Source organism: Pelodiscus sinensis, chromosome 2 (genome assembly GCF_052426305.1).
Source record: "Pelodiscus sinensis isolate ZL-2025 chromosome 2, ASM5242630v1, whole genome shotgun sequence".
Taxonomy (NCBI): domain Eukaryota; kingdom Metazoa; phylum Chordata; order Testudines; family Trionychidae; genus Pelodiscus; species Pelodiscus sinensis.
In genome coordinates, this window is record NC_143053.1 from 194,357,998 (window position 1) to 194,379,273 (window position 21,276).

General features: G+C 37.9%; 1 protein-coding gene across 1 annotated transcript in view; it reads right to left on the reverse strand.

Annotated features, from left to right (window-relative positions):
• The window catches only part of KCNH8 (potassium voltage-gated channel subfamily H member 8), a 314,900-nt gene that overhangs the window by 144,517 nt on the left and 149,107 nt on the right, over nucleotides 1–21,276 (reverse strand). Inside the window, exons 4-5 of the mRNA XM_006120171.5 lie at nucleotides 18,713–18,840; nucleotides 9,037–9,277 (exon numbers count right to left, since the gene is read on the reverse strand). Of these exons, the coding sequence (XP_006120233.2) occupies nucleotides 9,037–9,277; nucleotides 18,713–18,840 (369 nt within the window). The remainder of the gene's footprint in view (nucleotides 1–9,036; nucleotides 9,278–18,712; nucleotides 18,841–21,276) is intronic.

A 21,276-nucleotide genomic window follows, 5' to 3' on the forward strand; every position in this document is an offset into this window, starting at 1 on the left:
ACCCCCTCATATCCCCAACCTCCAGAGCAATGATTTAAATGAAGTGTGTATATTTTCATTTTATTTTCCAAAACCCAAAAATTGAGTTAAGGACCCAAGCAACACCAGGTAAATATTCTAGTATGAAATAAAAGATGAAATATAACAATGCGCATGGGTGAGCACTTACATTGAGTAGTTCATAAAGCAGCTATGAACTATTATTGCAGCAAAGCAATTCCAAATGAATTGAGTGACCTCATGGCAAGGAAAGTGCTTGATAACATACTGATGTGAGTTGGCGAAGTAATAATGGCCTGCACTTACCACATTAGTACAAGTGAAATGATGCCATTTATAGATTTGTGGACAATGAGGTGGCTGTATCCAACTAAGGAACACTTTTTCTCTTTCCAGTTTGTGGTCAGCTCTACCAGGAAAGGCCTAACAGAACAGTTTATGAACACACTGAATGTGAATAAAATAGAGCTTCAAGCCTGCCATGGCCAGCATGAAAAGGAATGGAAGAAACAGTGGCACCCAGTGAAGGATCCTTGCACTGAACCCGAGAGCTTTCTTCGTGCCTTCTAATTGACATTCCCTCGATCTAGTTGCGTCAGATGTAGCATCGTCTCTGCTGGCTTCAGTATCTCTATTTGGAGTACTGCAGTGGATGGATATATGACCTGTTTTCAGCATCAATCATCAGGTGGGAGATCAGAGACAACATTACAAATTTGACCACGAAAGAAACACTTGCTGGGAGAGATACAGTGGTAGTGTAAGGCCAGTGAGGTTCCAAGTGATTGAGGTTTATGACACCTTGAAGGAACTGGCACAGTCAAGTAAAGCCAAGGACAAAATCCAAGACAGAGGCACAGATCCAAGAAAATCAGATCACTGACTTTAAATTCCTGGTCTCAGTTGGGTGTAAGCAAGGCACTACAAACTCAGTTGGATGGTCATTGTGACCATTACTACCTTTGAAGAGAAGCTGTCTTGATTTCATTGTGGCCTACAAAAACAATGGATTTGAAGATGTCATTGTAGCCAAAGAAATGGTGGAAAATTTAAGAGTTGAGCCTGTCTTCAAGGAAACTTGTATTCATCAGAAAATATAATTTGGTTATAAGGGCAAAAAGGAGGTGACGGAAAACTTGGAAGAAAAATTCAAGGGAGACTTTTTTGATTGCTCATTTATGCTGCTTGAGTACCTGCTATGGGGCAGCACTCACCCCCACAAGTAGCCTCCAGTTGGTCACTCTAGGGAACTACCTCTTCAACCCTAGAGTGCCCTTTCCTCCTAGTACTGCCCTAGGGCAGTGCCCCTGCACTCTAGGGTCCTCCCCTCCCAGGGAACTCCCCAAACCACTAACCCCACCTTGCCTCAGTGACCCACTGTCAGTCATCATCTAGCCCCTCACCTCAAGGGCAAACTGCAATCTGAAATGGCCACTCATCATTAGCTAGGGGGTGTGGACCTGCTGCCTTTTCCTATCCTACCTGTTTCCTGGCAGCACTAGTACCTTCAAGGCCTTGCAGCTCAGGAGTGAGGTCAGACCAGAGCTCCCCAGCTCTGCCTGCCTTCCCCAGCACTGCTCTGTCTCAGGAAGCCTCCAGCTTCCCTGCAGCCAGGTCCCTCTTGCCCCCTAGTGAGAGCAAGAGCATATGTTTCCTCTCTCCAGGAGCCCTTATTTATATAGCCACAGCTGGGCCCTATTTGGCTATATCTGCCTCAGCTGTTGGCTTCACAGCTCCAGCCCTCTCCCAGGGCTGCATTTTAACCCTTAAAGGGCAAGTGAGAGGCAGACACCTCGTCAAGTGTCCATCAAAGAAAAGCACGGACAAATGAAGCACCATGAAAAGACCTGGGTATTCTTGTAACTCTTTAGTAAGCTACTTGAAGGCAGGACAACACTCAAACAATTATATTGAACCTTCGTGGAACAAGGAAACATGGGGAATGTTCGGATATTAATGGCAAATGACCTGTATATCAAATTGGACAACATCTATCACATTCTGCACCAGAGGAAGCACTCTCCATTTCATTTATGATGCAGAGCTGAAACACATTTTTCTTAATAGAGTTAAGAATTCTGCTCACATTGTTGGTCACAGTCATGAGTGGTAAGCACAGATTTTCAAACTCAGGCTCATTAAAACATGTCTTCAGTTGATGATGGCTAATGAGAAACTGACATTGCTTGCTATTTTATCGCTTGAAAATTCCATTGGCTAGTTTTAGGTTCTCTCTGATACTGTGCTTCACTTCACAAGGACAAAAATGAAAAAAACATCCTTTTGAAATAAAGGACTAGGTTTAACATTCTAAGGATGTCATCTACTATAACACTATTTAATAATGATCCATCCTCTGTTGGTGCTTAGTTCAATTTCTTGATGTTAGGACATTTCAGTTATTCTTAACATTAAAAAGTTTCTCTAAGATTAGAGGAAATGATTTTTCTTGTTTGTTTATATATGGCATGCAAAATTGTCTTCTATGGCAGGGATAAAACATGCATACATATTATGCATCAAAGTCCATGAAATGGGCTACAGATGCAATAAAAATAAGGTCATCTTAAGGTTAACAAATGTAAGGGATAGGGGTTGCTGAAGACGTGCCTTGCCTGGGGCACCATATGATCTACGGCCATCTCTGTCTACACACATTTATACCAGGATGGTCAATAACAATTTCTTTTTGTTGCCATTTTAAGAAATGAAGCTTCAGGTATAAGATTCAAATCTGGTGCTCAGAGTCAGATCCTCAGCTGCTATAAATCAGCACAGCTCTGCTGAAGTCAAGGGAGCTATACCAGCTGGCCTTATAACATGCAATATCATGTTATGAGACTCTTAAATAGCAACACATGCAAACAAGATGACAAGCAGATGGAGAGACAGCCTGAATGACAGCATTTTCAAGTGGCCTCCATTAATGTAAAATGGGCCTGCACCCATTTCTACACACAGAAATACTTTGACACACAAAAAGGGGGTTGTACATAAAACAATCCGTAGTTTATGTCTATCTACTCTATTGTCAGATAGACATACTTTATGAATGAAAATAAGAATTTGTGAGAGACAAGTGGCTGTGCTCGTAACATTTGTGGGTGTGCTAATGGAAGCTATTTGAAAAACTGACAGCAAGTAACTCCTTGCTTTTGCCAATTTCACTTTTGTATTTTGACATTAAAATTATGGATAATATACTCCAAACCTGTAACTCAAAACAACTTGCTGAGTAGAACTCATGGTTATTATTACATATTCTTCCAATAGAATACATTGTATGAGAAGTCACATTCTATTCTGCTCATATTTTGCCATTACAAAATGTAACCATTCAATACTTAGAGACAAACAGAGTCATCATCACTATATATCCCTTCTTGAGGTGGATTGTTCTTTCTTTCTTTTTGTTTTGTGTTTGTTGTTTTTCGTGTTTTTGCAGCAAGTTTAGCAACTAGAGCTTTGAAGCCTCCTTTTTTATTCACAGGAACTCTATTGCCCTCATAAGTACAAAAGTCTTCTGATCCACTATTGTCAATATTTGTGTTATTTACATTATCAGTTCTTCCAGGCAAGAACATTACTTATAAAGTGCTACAATGAACCTAAGAAATAACTAATCACCATTAGACAAAACTAATCATTACATAAGAAATAACTAATCATTTTCACTGAAAAAAATTAAGCACTACATTGTGTGGTTTTGTCAATAATGGAAGAAGTTATCAAAATGCTATCATGATCTCCTCATGGCTGATATAGGTCAAATTTTGTATGTGTAGATTATAGTTGACCTTTGATGAAGTAATGTACGTATCTGAACCATTTATGCATAACCAATAGCGAGATATATGCTTGTACTTTATTCCTATACTATAATTATTCAGATATTCATATGCAAAGAGTAAAACTTGGAATTTATGTGGATTTATGGCAATGCTTGGAAGATTTGAGGTCCATGGCCTAGATCCATATATCTGGTAATTAATTTGTGAAAGATATATTAATGATCCAATTATTTCCTTTGTTCTCTAACAATATGCGACTGAAAACATCACAAAGGATGTGTCTTACAAAAATGTTGTAATTGATATGCTAGGTAGAATGTGCTGTAGGACTGCGATATGCTTATTTTGAACTCAGAAGATTAGGATATAGTAATAAATAAGAGATATATTGTAATTTTCAGCAACATGCAGGATATGTTGATTCCTGTATTGTTGGGATGTGAATGTTACTGCTCGGTACCTCATTAAAATGCTTTATTTACAACACATTTCAGTTTAGTTTGTGAAATGATATTCAACGAGAGAAAAATCTGCCTACAAAGCCATTAGACATCTTACTATCTTTGAATAACCTTATCTGGAGAAAAATCATTGTTCTACTGAAGCTTTCAAAATTTCAGTGGCTAATCTACCAAAAAGTATTACTTGCCTGAAAAGACTTGTGTATTTGTCATTATATATATATATATATATATATATATATATATATATATATATATATATATGATGATCTTATTTTATTTAATAATAATAGTAGGACTCTACAACATAATGATTTTTTTCGGGTAATATCACTCACAATTAGGAAAGTGATCAATGTTTTTTTTAGGTAAAGAAATAAAAGATGTTTCTTCTGTATTTGAAAGTCAGAATGAAGCACTTTATAGAAACAAAAAACATCAGACTGGAAATTTATACAGGGGCATAAATCACATGGACACAATGGTGTGACCAACAAAATGGAGAGAAAAAATAATTTCCACATATAGACTAGTCAAAATAGATCATTCAGAAGAAAAGGATGGCATGCAAAAAACCCCAAAGACCCTTTTACAATATATTACCCCTGGCTTTCAGAAAACAAAACAGCGGTAACGTAAATGTTTCTCTCCAGAATGTGTCAGGCATAAATCAATTGGGACACAGATGCTCAATCTAATAAATGATTGACACAAATGATTGGCTTTAGCTAATACTACTTTTTTTTTTGGTCTCAAGCACACAAACACATACGATGTTGTTGCAGTAGGTACAGAGTATGCCAAACATTTACATTTACTGAAAGTCTGAGTTGGTTTTGAGGCATCAGCTCTCAGGGGCCCCTCCGTCTATCCAGCTGGGAGGGAATTTAGGTGCCAGATTCTTGCTCAAATAAAAGCTTCCTCCAAATGCTTTGAAGCATGCTAACTAAACTTTTTTAGATTTTCTTCAAAGTACATAAGTCATAATAGTTTCTAACAGGCTAACATTTTCACTAGCAATAGCCAATAATCATTCATTATTCTCCTGATCAGCAAAGTAACTTCCGAAAAAACAGTTACCTCAAACACAGACAACCAGAATCAAGGTCAGTTTTGCAAATTTCCAGCCCTCAATCCCTTCTCATGAATTTGTCCTTTCACATTACCTATCCCAATCAGTAACGCTACAGCTTTCAACCGTTTTATTTGCCTCAGGAAGGCAAGGTTTTGATCCGGACTCTAGCATCCTCACTTCCAGTTTGGGGAATGTGAGTGGGGGGTTAAATGTGCAAGATGGTTTCTTATTATATCAAACCCAGTTTTCTCACAACCTACAGAATCTGTCAAACCTTCACTCACACTGGAAAAGAACAGTATAGGGATAGACTGAAGTTCATAGCATGTGTGTTCCATAAAAATCCTGTCCAATTAGCTGCCTTGTAAAATATCACATGCAACAACTTAGAAATAAATGGTAAAATGTGTTTTTTAGACACCAATGAAATCCTTTAAAAAATCTGTGGTTGTGAGAGTTTAAATTCACTAGAGTTAAGGATTTCTTTCTGGGTCCATCTATTACTGTAAAAGTAGTTTTAAGCAGCTTTGTAGATAGTCCTGTTAAAACAAAGCATTCTTCATCAAGCTGAAGAAAGAGATGAAAATAAACATTTATTTATAGTGTTTAATACTAGATAAGAACTATGAACAAAACTGGAAAGGAGAATAGGAAAAAAGGTTTGAAATAATAGTCACATGAAAACAAATTACCAGATTACAAACAACACTTTAGTATGTACAAGATTTAACAAATTAAAATTAGGTTGAATTGTGAAAGAGAAATACGTCTCCCTCTAAAAATAATAAAATATGTTCTTACTCTCAATCATTGCTTCTGAGAATTTAAAAAGCTATAGCATTTAAAGCCATGGCTTGACCTACTATTGGAGAGACAATGCCTCATTTAATCTGGACACTTCATTTCATTCACCAGGGTACTGATTCAGGAAAGCACTTAAACATGCCCTTAATTTTAACAATGTGCTTAAATCCCATTGATTTCAATAGGATTTAGTGATGTACTCAAGTGCTTTGCTAGGAACACTTTCCTGAATTGCAGCTCAGATGAGCCTGAATCTTCCACTCAAGGCAAACCATTCACCCAAAGCACTTTAACAGACATTTTTTCCCCTCAAAGGAAAGCAAAAGTCCACTTCCTATTAATTTTCTTGGTAACTAGAATGCAGCAGGCATACTGTTCTGTTGTTTTTCATTAAATTTCTCATGCTTCCACAAACTGCAAGAAGTATTTTTCCTTTTGTTGTCAGTGCTTTACCCTGATCAATGATACTGCTAAAAAGGAGATAAAAATTGTCCTAAAAGTAACACAAAGATTATCAAAATTACACATGTGAATAAAGATAATCTAAAATTCAGAGCTAAAACATTTTAAACAGATACAAGAGTCTTCGGTATCTGGAAGTACAATAATGCAACAATTCAAGTACAACAAACTGATTACAATTACTCCTCTCACTCTGTTAATCTTAAAGAATTTTCTTCACTTTTTCAAGGTCTTCCTAAAATTGCACAAATTATCCATCAAAGGTATTCCTGTCAAGGCTAACAACTTCCTCAAGCTTGTGCTTAACCTTGAGCACATGACTAAACCTATTGATTTCAGTGTGCTTACTTATGTTCTGAAAGTTAAGACCATGCATTAAGATCTTGCTAGACTGGGGCACAAGTGAACATTAAGCCTATTATTTTCCACCCCTACACAAATATGAAAGAACATGTCTTTACACACAACAAACAGAAACCCTAAAAAGATATGAATAATCTATCTCCAGAACAACAGACCAAAAAAATTAGAAAATCCAGCCACTATATTAATAAAATTTAAAAAAGGAAGTTTGGGGAGAGGGAGAAGAAGAGTAAAGAGGATAAGTTAAACAATTAGCAAAGAAAAATGTGTGAAAAATGTTAAATGGTATTGTGTATATTTTCAGTATGATGCTTGTAATTCTCATTACTGTTAATTGGAATTGGGCAGATAAATCCCTCTCAGTTCACCAAAAATTTTACCTCATGTGCTTATTCGTTATTTTATATTTTCTTCACTCCCTATATCACAATGCCCAGAGCTAGCACAAAAATAGCAGACAAAGATCCGAGAAGTCAGGAAAAATAAAAGGAACGTTTGCTACATGCATCATGGATACATCACTATTTGTGATTTATTGATATCAGAGTTGTGTACTTCTGCCCAGAAATTGAAAGAGAAAGGCAGAGCTGGGCTTTAAATCTTCTGTTTTGCTTCATGTGAATAATATTGCACATAAACCAGATAGATGAAGCACAAGTTTTTTCATACTCCGATTCCAATTACTCATTTGTAACCTCAACCAGTTATCTGTATTCTGGATGGTAAGGAAAACTGGTCATCAGGTTATTTTAACCTTGAATCTACATTATTTTTACACTATGTGTCTCTATGGGAGATCAATGGAATTGATTTGTTTTTGCACTTTTTATAAAGTAATTATTAGTTACTTCATAACGGATTAGAGAAAACCTTACGCAATTTACAAAGGACAAAAATTCTCCTATTTGATCTGCATCACAGAATTGACTACCTCTCTATTGAATAACAGTAGAGATCCACTATGACTATCAAGGAAAAGAATTGTGTCTTAAATCTGCATTCAAACTCTATTTCCAAAGGTGAAGAGACAAATATTTCAGAGTCTTCCACTAAGCATCATCCCCACTAGCTATTCTTACACTGAAGTTAGTTAAACTTCTACTAGTAAAGGGAAGAAACAGTTTTCAAGATGGTTTTAAGGAAAGACTTCCTGTCCTAGTTTTCTTATTTAAAAATATCCTACACTTGGTATTTGGTGTATAAGAAGTTTGGATTTTATTCTTATTTCACATGCATGAACTTACCCCTCATTCCAAATCACGGTTTTTTTTTGGGGGGGGGGGGGGGACAAGTTATTTCCCATTTTATTTTGTACTTTAGATATTTTCTTTAAGATTCTTTTACTTTGCTGATTTTATTCCTATTTCCTTATCATTTCTTTTGTACCGTAGCCCATTCTCAAGTCTCTGTAAAATGAAATCCCATTCAGATTTCCATATTTCTCCAAAATATACAGCTAGGTATTTGGCACAGGAATTGTACTATATTCTTTCTGTAATAGATCTACACATTTTAAATCAATAGATATAGAACTGGACTGGAAGTACAAAATATAAGACACTTCCTGTTTTTCTCAAAATCCTGCGTGACCATCCATGATCAAGTTTATCTATTTTCATAAAGAAAAGGAATGACACTCTAAAAAGAAATTTCAGGCACCACAAAAGAGCCAGCAGGAATAATCCATTTTATCTTCAAGTTTTGGAGATATAATTACTGGAAGGGTTCATAGAACAAAAATCGGTTTAAGAATCTGAGAATGGGATTCTGGCCTGCATTGTAATGAAAGTGTGAGATCATTTCCAACATGAAAATCCTATTGCAATACTTGCACAGATCTCTGAACTGAAACTTGTTAGGAAGCCTAACAAGAACGTGCATTTTGTTAAGAAGCAAGATAATATACAAGAATAAAGAAACCACCAATTATCAGAAAAAAAAAAAGTTAGGACACACATCTGAGAAACTGAGTATTTCAAAAAGGTTATATAACTGCCTGATCATTGCTCCATCTTTTTACATTGAATTTAAATATTTTAAGAAACTCCAACAAATTCAGAAAGTAGAAAAAATATCTTACCTATGATAAAAAGTATTTCCACTGCAATATCACTGACCGTTGTGCTTCGAGTTGTAGATAGCTCATCATTGCCAATAAAACAAACATTGTAAGGTACAGTCACAGCAACATAAAACGTTGCCAATAAAATAAGCCAGTCCCAGCCAGCTTTAAAAGTGCTAAAATGCAACAGTATGAATTTGGACTTTTTTGCATCTGAAACTTTGTATTCCGGAAATGCTGGTTTATCTACAAAAACATTCTGAAAGAGAAAGAATAGAAGAAGTTAGGCAAAAATATCTGCCCTCAAATTATATTTCAATGAATTTGATCTTTCATGTTATAAAAAGAGTCAAGAAATACTTGTGACCACCTACAGTTGGGCTAATTTTGCAAAACATTTTTTGATTAACAGGCTTCACATTTACAGATTAATGTTGAGTGTATTTATAAACATTGTTGTATTCACTCTTTATGAATATTCCTAAAACATAATAGGTTGCTGGACTATTTTCCCAAAGAATGAAAGTAAGCAAATATTGCAGAATATTACAGTGTATTTTCCTTTATAAATGACAGCCAACATTAATGATATCTGATCATGAGAGTTAAACACATTCAGTAAGGGAACAGAAATGCACCACATGAACTACTCATCCAGTCAAAATTACTTAATCTTAACATACCAATTTTCACTGTCAGTCACACGTGAAAAAATACAGACAGAATTATTTGCTGACTTTATCCGGTAAACAATTTTCAAAAACAAATACTATACGAGGAAAATCAATTTCCAGATAATTTATTGTGGAAAAAAAAAGCAAAATTCACTCTATAAGTTATGAATTAATCATATTACAGGTTGAACCTCTCTAGTCTGACTCTCTCTGGTCTGGCAACATCCCTGGTCTCCACTTATATATGTGGCTAAGTTTCCTACAGTCCATAAAGTTTGTTTTCAGCCACCAGTCTTGGCGCTGTGTTCTTTGCAGTTATTTAGCTCTAATTTACTTCTAAAAGTCTTCTAAGAGCCCAGTAAGTAGTGGAAGTGTTGGTAATGCTGCTAGACAATATTGACCTCCCATGGTTTAGCAAATTTTCTGATTCAGCACCAGTCAGGTCTCAAGGGTGCCAAACTAGAGAGGTTCAACCTGTACTTTCCTGTAGAAAAAAGGGTTTGTTTCAATTTACATGACAGAGGCAGGAAGACACAAACATGGTGTATCTAACTTTAGCATGATATGAAGTAGTTTAAAATGATAAAGGGATTTAGGCCTGACATTAAAATAGTGCCAAGATTTTTTTTCTTGCATTATACAATTAAGGGGTTTCAGACAACTTTATAATTGGTCTCATCTAGGAAACCTTAATTTCTGTGAGTGGTCTCATTTATTACATAAGGTTTTCCAAGATCATTGCACATGTTTTAAGTGAACTGAAGCACAAAGGCAATTATTTACTAATGAATAATTTTTATTTCCATTATTTTGTTGGTAAAAATATCTTTCTGGGGAACTAGCAGAATTAATGACCATTCCATTTTTGCATGAAAGAAGCTTGGACATGATTATTACAACTTACAGTTCCAAAAATTAAAAGCCTCAATTTAAATGTAGCCAGTAGCATTTTACCTGATTGAATCTGTCTGTACATTAATGACTCAGGATACATACTATTCCTCAAGTACGTGGATTTTGGCTTTAGGTTGGTTCTGTGCTTTAAATTGATATGAATCATTGAAATCTTCTGGAAGAAGATATTCCTTAGCCCACAGATAAGCAATCTGTTAAAAAGCTCAACCAAACTAATGCTAGTCCTATAATATATGAAACTCAACTAAGAAATGTGTGGTCCCATCCAATAAATTATTGGGGGGCATGGTTGAGCCCTAAGTTCACAGAATCTTCATTAAGTTAATTCTGTATACACAGAGCTCACCTTTGCAGAAAAAGCTCTTTGCATTTAAGAAGCGGACAGATTCTGGTCTTAGTTACACCAGTGTATTCACACCACAGGTTGAACCTCTCTAATCCAGCACTCTCTGGTCCAGACTGGACTGTCTCTTACAACATGCGTGTACACACACCTAATGTATTGGGTCCCCAAACTCAGTTTGGCCTTTAGATACTAGCAAAATATAAATTGTAATTATACAGCAAAAAATCTTTTTTCTTTTAATTCTCCCTCAAAGAATATTCCAGTGAATATTTTTTACAGGCTGGTACTCTATATCATCCTTGGATAGCAATTCTCTCTTTGTTAGATCCTCTATGTACTCATGACAAAGTTTTATACATTTGAAAGTTGTTCTCTCTCCTGCTCTAAAAATCTTTCTTCTGTGTTTTTTCACAGCTATTGGTGGTTTCTTGTCCGCCCTTGTCACAGGCCTGGGTGAGTTTAATTATATTGCAGTATGGCTGTTGAAATTAATTTTCCCTAAGCAGAAAGAATCCTGAGCTTGACAAGAATCACAGTTGTTCCTTTGCTGTGAGCTCTTGATAATAAGTGCAATAGTTCTTATCTTCAGCTTTTCACAAAACTCAGTTCATTGTTTAAGGTCCTGATTTATTTCTTTTTCGCTTAGGGACTGACAAAGCAAGGGAAAGACAAGGAAGGGACAATGCAGCATGGCTAATGTGATCAGTGCCTTGGAGCTACCATTGTGATATAACTAGGAACACCAAAGTTACTGCAGCTTGAAAAAAAATTACATTTTTGAGGAATCAGACTCTAGGACAATTCTAGTTGTCAGTTAACTTCTATTGAGAAACAAATGAGCTTTCTAATCAAGGGCTAGGATTTGTCTTTAAAGCACTGCCAGGCCTGGCCAAAGAGTTTGCAGGGCCCAAGGCAGTTGGCTGCACCTAGAAGCCGGGCAGCTCCCAGCCAGGGCAGAGAGCGAGTGGCCAGGCAGGCGCCGGGCAGCACAGAGCCCTGAAGGCATGGAGCCCAAGGTAATGGCCTTTGTGTTCATTTTTTTAAATTGTATCCTTTGGTATATATGGTTGTGACAATTTTCTTCCACAAATTGATCTGAGGAAGTAGGTCTGGCCCATGAAAGCTCATCACCTAATAAACCATCTTGTTAGTCTTTAAAGTGCTACATAGTCCTGGTTTTTTTATTTCAGCTACACCAGATTAACACGGCTACATTTCTATCATTGCTCTAAGGGTGGGCCTGAGCATAGCCCTCAGTATGGGATGGTGCAGACTGCTGTAAAGAAAACAGAGGGCAATTAACACTACAGTCCAACACCCAGCTGATATAGGCTCCAGGAGCACAGACTATGGGGATGTAAAATTTGCTACATCAATGTCCAGGCCCAAGCTCTAGGATCCTCAGAATCTGGGCTCCAACCTGAGCCCAAATGTATATAGTTCAATAAGGGGCAGATGACCATTTTGCAGGGCCCCGGGCAGCATAATTTTGCGGGGCCCCCCTTTGCCATGGCACATGCGGAGTGACGCCATGCGCATGCGCCGTGGTGCCACGGCACATGCGCGGGGCTTTTTGAAGCGCGGGGCCCGGGGCGGCCGCCCCGTTCGCCCTGCCCTATATCTGCCCCTGAGTTCAATACAGCTCCATAGCCCAGTGTAATAATCCTTTGAAATTAATGTGATACTATAGGAGGATTGTTTTTCACTCTCTGAAAACAATGTGGCAGGAACGAAAATACTGCCTTTGCCTAAAACCACCTCAACACTAACCTATGTCAGTATCCAACAGAAGTCCCACTGTATCAGAACCTTTCCCTTCCCCAGTGCCTCCTGCGAGGCACTGCCAACCAATCTCTCCTGCCCGCCTTCCCCGCCCCAGCTCCTACCACGGTTCAGACGTTTCATGGTGGAGCGACACAGCATACTTGGGGGAGAGCGCAGAACCAGGTAGGGAAGAGGCAGGAAGAGGCAGGGTGGCAGATGGCCTTGGAAATGAAAAAGATGCTGGAAAAAGGCCATCCCTAGGAAAAGGGCCCCAAGAAAAATCTCAGTTGGCCATCCCTAGGAAAAGTCAAAGTCTCTGTCTCTATATATTGTGGGACTTCAGTTTTGTGAACTTTATCTTTCTTTCTGGAGACAAAGTCTGACGAAAAAGGACGTTTTCTCCTAGTCCAAAGCTGTATTTTTCATTTAATGTCACACCTTACTTCCACATCAAGACCTTTTTAATTGCTGCAAAATAAAAGCTGATAAAATTCAATATGCTTCTAAATTTCATTTAAAATCAACTTTTATCAATTTTGAATGTATACACAGACACAAAAAATTAAAAGAACATTGACTTAAGCTCACCTGTGTAACTTAGTGTGTATTCATTATGATACAGTCTTTAATTAAATGGTCACATTTTTTCCACAGGACTCGTGACTTATTCAGGACATGTTGTTCATGTAATTAGCTATGGTTCAATATTTTTTCCTCCCTATTATTGAATGTATTGTCTGAGGCCTTATTTATTATTTGCAAATTATTTGTACCCTGCTCTGAAAAGGGAATTACTAATTTCCTCATGGGGCTATCTATGGAAATCATCACTAATATCCAAGTGCTTCGCAGACATTCTTTTATTTTCAGAATGTTCCTATAAAGGCGAGGGGGTGGCGTAATTCCCATTTACTAACGCAGATGCATTTGGGTCAAAAGTATCCATTGATTGATAGGTGCTGGAAGTAGTAGTTTTTGCGGTACTGCTGCCTCCCCAGGCAATACATGGTTTCCACCATATACATGGTTTACAGTTTGGTTCAGTGGCTCTCAACATCACCACTATACAATTTGTTCCAGTGTATTAATTTGGCATGCCCAATCTGACACAATTTGGGCCTGATTTTTCAGAGTATATAGCACTGATATATTCTAATCACAGTTCCCATTGACTTCTGTTGAATTAATGAGTGCTTAGCATTTCTGCAAATGAGACTCCATGGTCTCAAGTTAGGCACACAAGAAACAAAAGGACACACAATTTGTGAATACCTGTGAGAGATTTGCTTGAAGCCACCTTCCCTGCATTACACAGCAAATCTGTGGTAGGGACAGGGATAGAACCTTATTCTCTAAGGACACGTCTACACTACATTCCTCTTCCGAAAAAGGAATATAAATGAGCCCTATCAGAAATGCAAATGAAGTGCGGATTTACAAATCTCACGCTTCATTTGCATAATCACGTGAGTACTTTTTTGAAATTATTCAAAAAAGAAACCGCAGTCCAGGGGTATTTTCAGAAAAAAAAACCCTTTTTCGAAAGAACCCGTTGTCATTTTTTCAGGAGTGTGGTTTCTTTCAAAAAAGCACTCATGTGATTATGCAAATGAAGCACGAGATTTGTAAATCCGCGCTTCATTTGCATTTTCGATCAGGCTCATTTACATTCCTCTTTCGGAAGTTATGTAGTTTAGACATAGCCTAAGTCAGGATTCAGTTGCCTTAATCATGAGACTTTCTGTTCTCTTCCTCCTTGACTACACACCTTCCAACTGCTGCAGCAAATGAAGTAAGAGTCCTACAGACAACAGCCTCCTTCCTTACACAGCCCTCACAAATCTCCAGAGCAGGTTCATCACATACACTGAATGAGGGATCCTGCAGAAAAAATAGCATGGGATCATGTAATTAATGACCATCTCATAATGCATACACACAAGAAGGTTGAATTAAAGAAAAACAAACAATTCTGGCATTTCCTAATTTTAGTGGTTCAATTTGAAACCATGACAATCTGTTACCATTTTAGCGTAATTTTCTGCATGTTTAAAAAAAGTGGAAAGAGTAAAATTCCATCACGTGGAATCATATTGACACAAGAATAATCAAGGTTGAAAATTTTACCTCCGCCATACAGACCATGATCATTTGAGGTAACAGAATAACTAGATCAGTCTACACAGGAGGTCCACTTCCTTGACACTAAAGTACAAATAATTGATGGTCACACAAATACCACTCTATACCAGAAACCTACTGACCACTATACATACTTACACACCTCCAATTTTCATCTAGAACACATCACGAGATTCATTGTCTACATCCACGCCCTAAGATACAATTGCATTTGCTCCAGTTCCTCAGACAGAGACAAATACCTACATGATCTCTGTCAAGCATTCTTAAAACTACAGTACCCATCTGGAGAAGTGATACCCAGAAGTGACCTACTAAAGGACAGACCCAACAAAGAAAGCAACAGAACTCCACTGCCATTATCTACAGCCCCCAGCAAAAACCTCTCCTACACATCATCAAGGATCTACAACCTATCCTAGATGATGATCCCTCACTCTCAGAGATTTTGGGAGGCAGGCCAGTCCTCACTTACAAATAGCCCCCCAACCTGAGACAAATATTCACCACCAACTTCATAGCTCACAACAGAATCACTAATCCTGGAACACATCCTTGCAACAAACCCCATTGCCAATTCTGTTCTCACATGTATCCTAGTGACATCATCAAAGGACTTAACCACATCAGCTATACTATCACAGTCTCATTCATGTGCACATCTCATGTAATATATGCCATCATCTGCCAGCAATGTCCTTTGCCATATATATCGGACAAACAGGACTGTCTCTATGCAAAAGAATAAATGGACACGAATCGCACATTAAAAATGACAACATACAAATGCCAGTTGGAGAGCACCTTAAACTTCCTGGACACACATTGTAAGACATCCTAGACTTGTAAGTTGCCATTCTCAGGCAAAAAAGCCTTCTAAAACAGACTACAAGTTGAATCTCTCTAGTCCCATACACTCAGGACCTGACCAATTGCAAACTAGAGAATTTGCTGAATCTCAGGAGGTCAATATTGTTTAGCAGCATTATCAACACTTCCATTCCTTACTGGGTTCTTAGAAGACATTTAAGGATAAACAACAGCACAGAACACTGAGAGACGGGACCAATGCTTATAAAACAAATTTTACAGGACTGCAAGAAACTTGGTCACACCCATAATAAGTAGACATCCATCTAACGTGGATGTTGCTGGACCAGAGAGTGCCAGACTAGAAAGGTTCAACCTGTACAAGGAGAAACGGCTCAGCTGGAATTCGTATGCAAATTTGACACCTGAAACAAGGATTAAAATGTATTCATGGAGAGGTTCTCACATTATAATAGGCAATTTCCCATTCAGAAACTTTAATCTTCTCATCACTGATGGAGATGAGCCACATCCATTCTGATTTAATTAGCACTGATGTCACACTCCCATCTCTATAGCTCATCTCTTCAGCATCTGAAGATGTGAGTTGTAGCTTATACCCTGATACCCTAATACATTTATTTGTCTAGACTCCTTGTTGCTTTTTCTGTAACAGACTAACATGGCTATCCCTTTGAAATCTAATAGTAGTGAGAGGTTGTCATCTTAAATATGAGCCAGCACTCGAGGGCAACAAGACCCTTTGCCAATGAGTTTCCCCAGTTTCCTAGTCCACAAGTCCCAGTTCCACCTATTCTTGCCTGATCTGTCCATGTCCATCTCCATCTCCACCCTTGGACTCCATCCACTCTGTTTTCTTTACCAACTCCTTGTCCAACTCTATTCATCCAGCCAGTCCTACTTGTCACTCCAATCTCAGTTTCCCCCCATACTTTACCTCCCCCACACATTCCACTGGTTTCTAGGTCAAGTCTTCTTCACCTAGTCTTCTCTGTACCGCAATGCTCAGTCCCAATTTCCTTCCATCACCAGCCTTCAGTTCCAGTCTCCTTGCTAGGCTCATTGTCCCAATCTACTTCTGTCCCCCAGATCTGGTTCCTGTCACCACAGCACATGAATTAAGAGGCCTTGTCTTTGTGGTATGCTTCTAGCCTGTGGCTTGATTCGAGGCATTACTTTAATCAGAATACTCCCAAATGTTGGAATAGTCAGTATTTGAGGGCAGGCGCTAAGGAACATGTGAATTCTTCTTTGAAGTGGCCATGTTTCTGCAGCAGCCACTGATCAAATCATTATGGGCTAAATTGTGCCATTTAGGCATACACCCTTGCTCAGGGTTTTGAGGGTCTGCATTGCCCCAGAGGAGCACCATAATAATTGTGCCTCTGAGTATGCCTCTCAGAATTTGCCCATATACTGGGAAGCCTTCTTAAGAGATAAGGTACATTCCCCCTTCTATGGCCAGACAGACTTACTAAGCTGGCAAGTTTGGGTGGGTGGAATTGCTCTAACTTTTCACCTTTTTTCTGTGCCATGCTCCAAAGAGAGTTGTTAATGAAGCAGTCTCTGAATTTCCATGGGTATAAGGACTGTAGTTCTATCCAGCTTTTATATGAGTTCCTTATGTTCCTCCCAAAACACTGTGCAATCTGCATACTTAGCAATCAGCAGTCAGTGATGTGTCATGGCCCCTCAAGTTTTAAAAAAGATGAGCAATCTCAGGTTTCGGCACATAAATTAGGTAGTCTCTGTTTCTGTTTTTCTTAGGTAAATTGGATTCCTTGTAAAGGCTGAATTGTCAGTCAGCCTTATTCACTGGGCTGAGGAGACAGAGGCTGAGGCAGAGCCCATGCATCTGAATGTGTTGACTTGGCATCATAGAGTGTTGAGAAAAGCACAACTATTACTATGGATTTCAGATTCCTGGCAGGACAATTTGCTGTAAGATTCTGAATAGTCAACCTGATTGGTGGGGGGGAAGGAGGAGCAAAGGAGTTACCCAGAATGGTTAACGTTCTGAAAAAGTGTTGGAAATTTGGCTCCAAAACTTCAGAGGGTATAAATAAGCATCAGTTTTGTTGGTGTGATGTTGTTCTCCTGCAGCTGAGGATTTGGCTCTTGAGATTCTTTGGCAAATGGTTCTCACAGTGTAGCCTATGGACATGCTTTAGAATCAATACGGATAGCAAGATTATAGGCATCATGGTAACAGTTAGCTATTGTATTTACTGATTACAATTTATCAAAGAAAGAAAAAGCCTAAGGGCTTCCCCCAGAACTCTGTTATTTTATTTTGTGCCTTTTGGGAGGGGGAGCCAGGAATATAATGATAGAATGGCTGATGCTGAACAAAACTGACAAAGTTAAAAAAAATACAACATCCACACACTATTTTATTAACGTACTTGTCAGTTATGATTACTTAGAGATAAGCATCAGGATTTTCTTAACACAGAGAGAGTTTTACTGCAATTAAAGTACAGGCACATCAGTGTAGGTGCTGCACCAAGTTTGATACATTCAAATCAAATGTTATTCTCAGAGAAGTTGCCTTCTGGATTTCTTGTAACATGTAAGTTTTTATTTTAATCTATTCATGGACTTCCTAACAAAAGGCATTAAAAACAATTCTGTGGGAAAAGCTGGAAGCTAAAGTTAAGTTTTGAGAAATTGTATAAGGCCTTTGCCTTTTATAAAAATATCTGTATATATAATGTCACTAAACACACTTCCCTGGTTCATGAACTGCAAGTGAAATACCCCAGTCGTAGCTCTCTACCTGCTGCTCTGGCACATACTTTAATCCTCTTTCTATGACAACTCTGTGATTAGGGATTTCTCCTATGTATGTGCTGACCTTTTTCAGTGCATTCGTTAAAAGAAACAACTGTGCAAATATGTATGTCAAAGGAAATGAAAAATAATTAGTAAAGGTGCTGCATGCATCTGTAACTCTTCCAGCAGTAAGAGAACTAATGTGCCAAAGAGAGGAGGGAAAATTAAACATGTGCATTACACCTACATTATTAATTTTTAATTTGTTCTTTTCTCGTCTTTGTAGGTGTCCAGAGATATGATAAAGGACAGCTCTACTCCGTCTCCGGGCTGAATCAAAATGCGAACCTGCTTTTCCTCTTCCTTTGCATTTTTCTGTAGAGTAAAAGTGAGAGCCCATTAAACAACAGCTGATGTTAGTTTAACCTGTGAGAGTTGAACTCCTGACATTTTAAAGATTGATACAAATAAGAATACGTAAGTCTTGTGCACATCAAAATACCCCCATTCCAGAAGAAAGGGTAGCAAAAATCATTTTCCACCAAAAAGGAAAAAAAGTCTGTGCTCAAATGAAAAGCAATTCATTACAACTCATGGCTTCAGACATAAGAAAAATACAACCCTTTCCTTCCTTTTTGTTTTCAGAAAATAAATTGCAACTGATCATTGATCAAAAGTAACAGTGGCTGGGAATAATCACCAAGTCCTCAAAATCCCATCAACTTATTTTTGTTAAAAAAAGAAAAAGAAAAAATGTTGGATATGTAGATTTAGAAATCCACTTGTTATGATGTAATAAAAGTTAAAAAAAATGAAGAAATCCCCCTCCCCGCTAACTCATTAGAGTTCCACAATAATAATATATTCTTTTTAGGAAGTTAGATTCTTAGGAATGTCCACTTCTCATTTCCATGCCTTTAGAATTGTAATTTTCTAACACATAATCATCACTTGCTGAATTCTTTCGTGACAAGAAATCCATTAAGGACAAGGACTGAACATTGGTTTTGGAAATTTCTGTGCTTTCTCCCACCCTGTGCTCCTTTATATATCAGCAACCGTCGGAATCATACACTCAAATTCAAGTCTCACCCATAATGTAGTAAATTAAAAGCAGCTCCCCCAAAATAATGGAATTACCTTGAATTAATGCTGGAATAAAGCAGACCAGAATATGGCTCATATGCTACAAAATGTCAAGAGCAACAGTACTGCCACAACTGAGAAAAGGAATTGTGGGAGTACTGGAAGAATCTGTCTGTGAACCAAGTTTAATTAAAATCAATACAAAACGTACAGGTGAGAAAGTACAATTAGCACAGCCAGAAATTAATAGACAAAAGCTGCACATCTTGTAACCTGGTCAGAAGTCAGGAAGGCTTGATATCTACAGAACTGATGTGAAGGATTTTATACTATATGAGACTGTTAATGGGCCAACATGGAGGGAACCAACCTCTAACTATGAACTCATGCAACAGAGCCAACCAAAAAAAGAGTATACTTATACTTCAGTTAAGAAAACCAGAAAGCTGTTGCATCTACTGAATAGCCCAAGTATACATCTGTACCCCACATCTATCCTTGCCCTTTTGCTTTTGTAGCACGTATACACATCAGTTTTGGCCACCATTTCTACTCCAAACCTATGGATTATTAAGCAAATATGAGCAGAGTTATGTGAGAGGCATAACTGAGTAAAATATTTGCTGGATCAGGTCACTGGATTGTAAACTTTTGAATTGCATTACCCTGACTTTTAAGGGAGGTGAGTAGCTAGCTGCACAGGAATCTATGGGAGCTCCTAGAAGTCAGCATCTCTGGAAATCAGGTCATGTGTTTTCTTAATGTGAATCTAAGATATCATTTGTAGTCATGTGTGACATACCTATCTTGTCTGAGTTCACATCCAATTCTGGTAACAATTTGGTAAATTTTGGTATCATCCATGCTTAGTGATCACTTTTTCACATAACATAATCCATTACATAATTTACTTCAAATGTCAGTCTCTTCTCAGCAAACCCAGAATTATAACCGTGAGATGTATTACAGGACAAGATTGATGCAAATGAACTTTTGAACAGACAAACACAGTTGCACCCCTAAACTCAGTGTTCATCTCCATATATTGATCTTTTTCCTTGTCAACACTAAGGCTTTGTCTTTGAGAAAAGTTTTATCAAAAGACATGTTAATTGGGGAGTGTGAAAAACACATCCCTGTGCAACAAATTGCCCAACAAAAGCATTGGTGTGGACAGCCACTCATGTGTGCATGTGGTGTGGGATAATTATGCTGACTGGAGAGCTCTTTCCCATCAGCATAGAACAGCTGTATAGGAGACATCACAGCAGCACAGCTGCAGCAGTTTAGTTGTGCCGCTCTAAAGTCTGTCGCGTAGTCATAAGCAAAAGTTCCGATTCAACAAAATAAATAAGCATGTTTAATTTTCAGCACTCATTTCAGTCCCTTTTACACAAATTGGTTTAATGTTCAGTATGTGGTTAAGTTCCTTTAGAGATGAATTTTAGCACATGCTTCAGTACTTCGCTGAATCTGGGCCCAACACTGCTCTAGTGTGAGAGCCCTTGTGATTTCTGTGGCTTTTCTTTTTTCATCAAACATATTGTAAGTTTGTTTTATTCTTTTCATTTCCTGAATCTACATCACTCTCCTTTTCTAGCATCTTTATTAGTGTTTGATTATCAGATTCAGGCTCTACTGCATGTCTTCACTTACTGGGGGATTGGCACTGCGGTGCACAACCCATGGGCTCAATTTAAGCATGTTAAGTTAAAACTTGAAGAA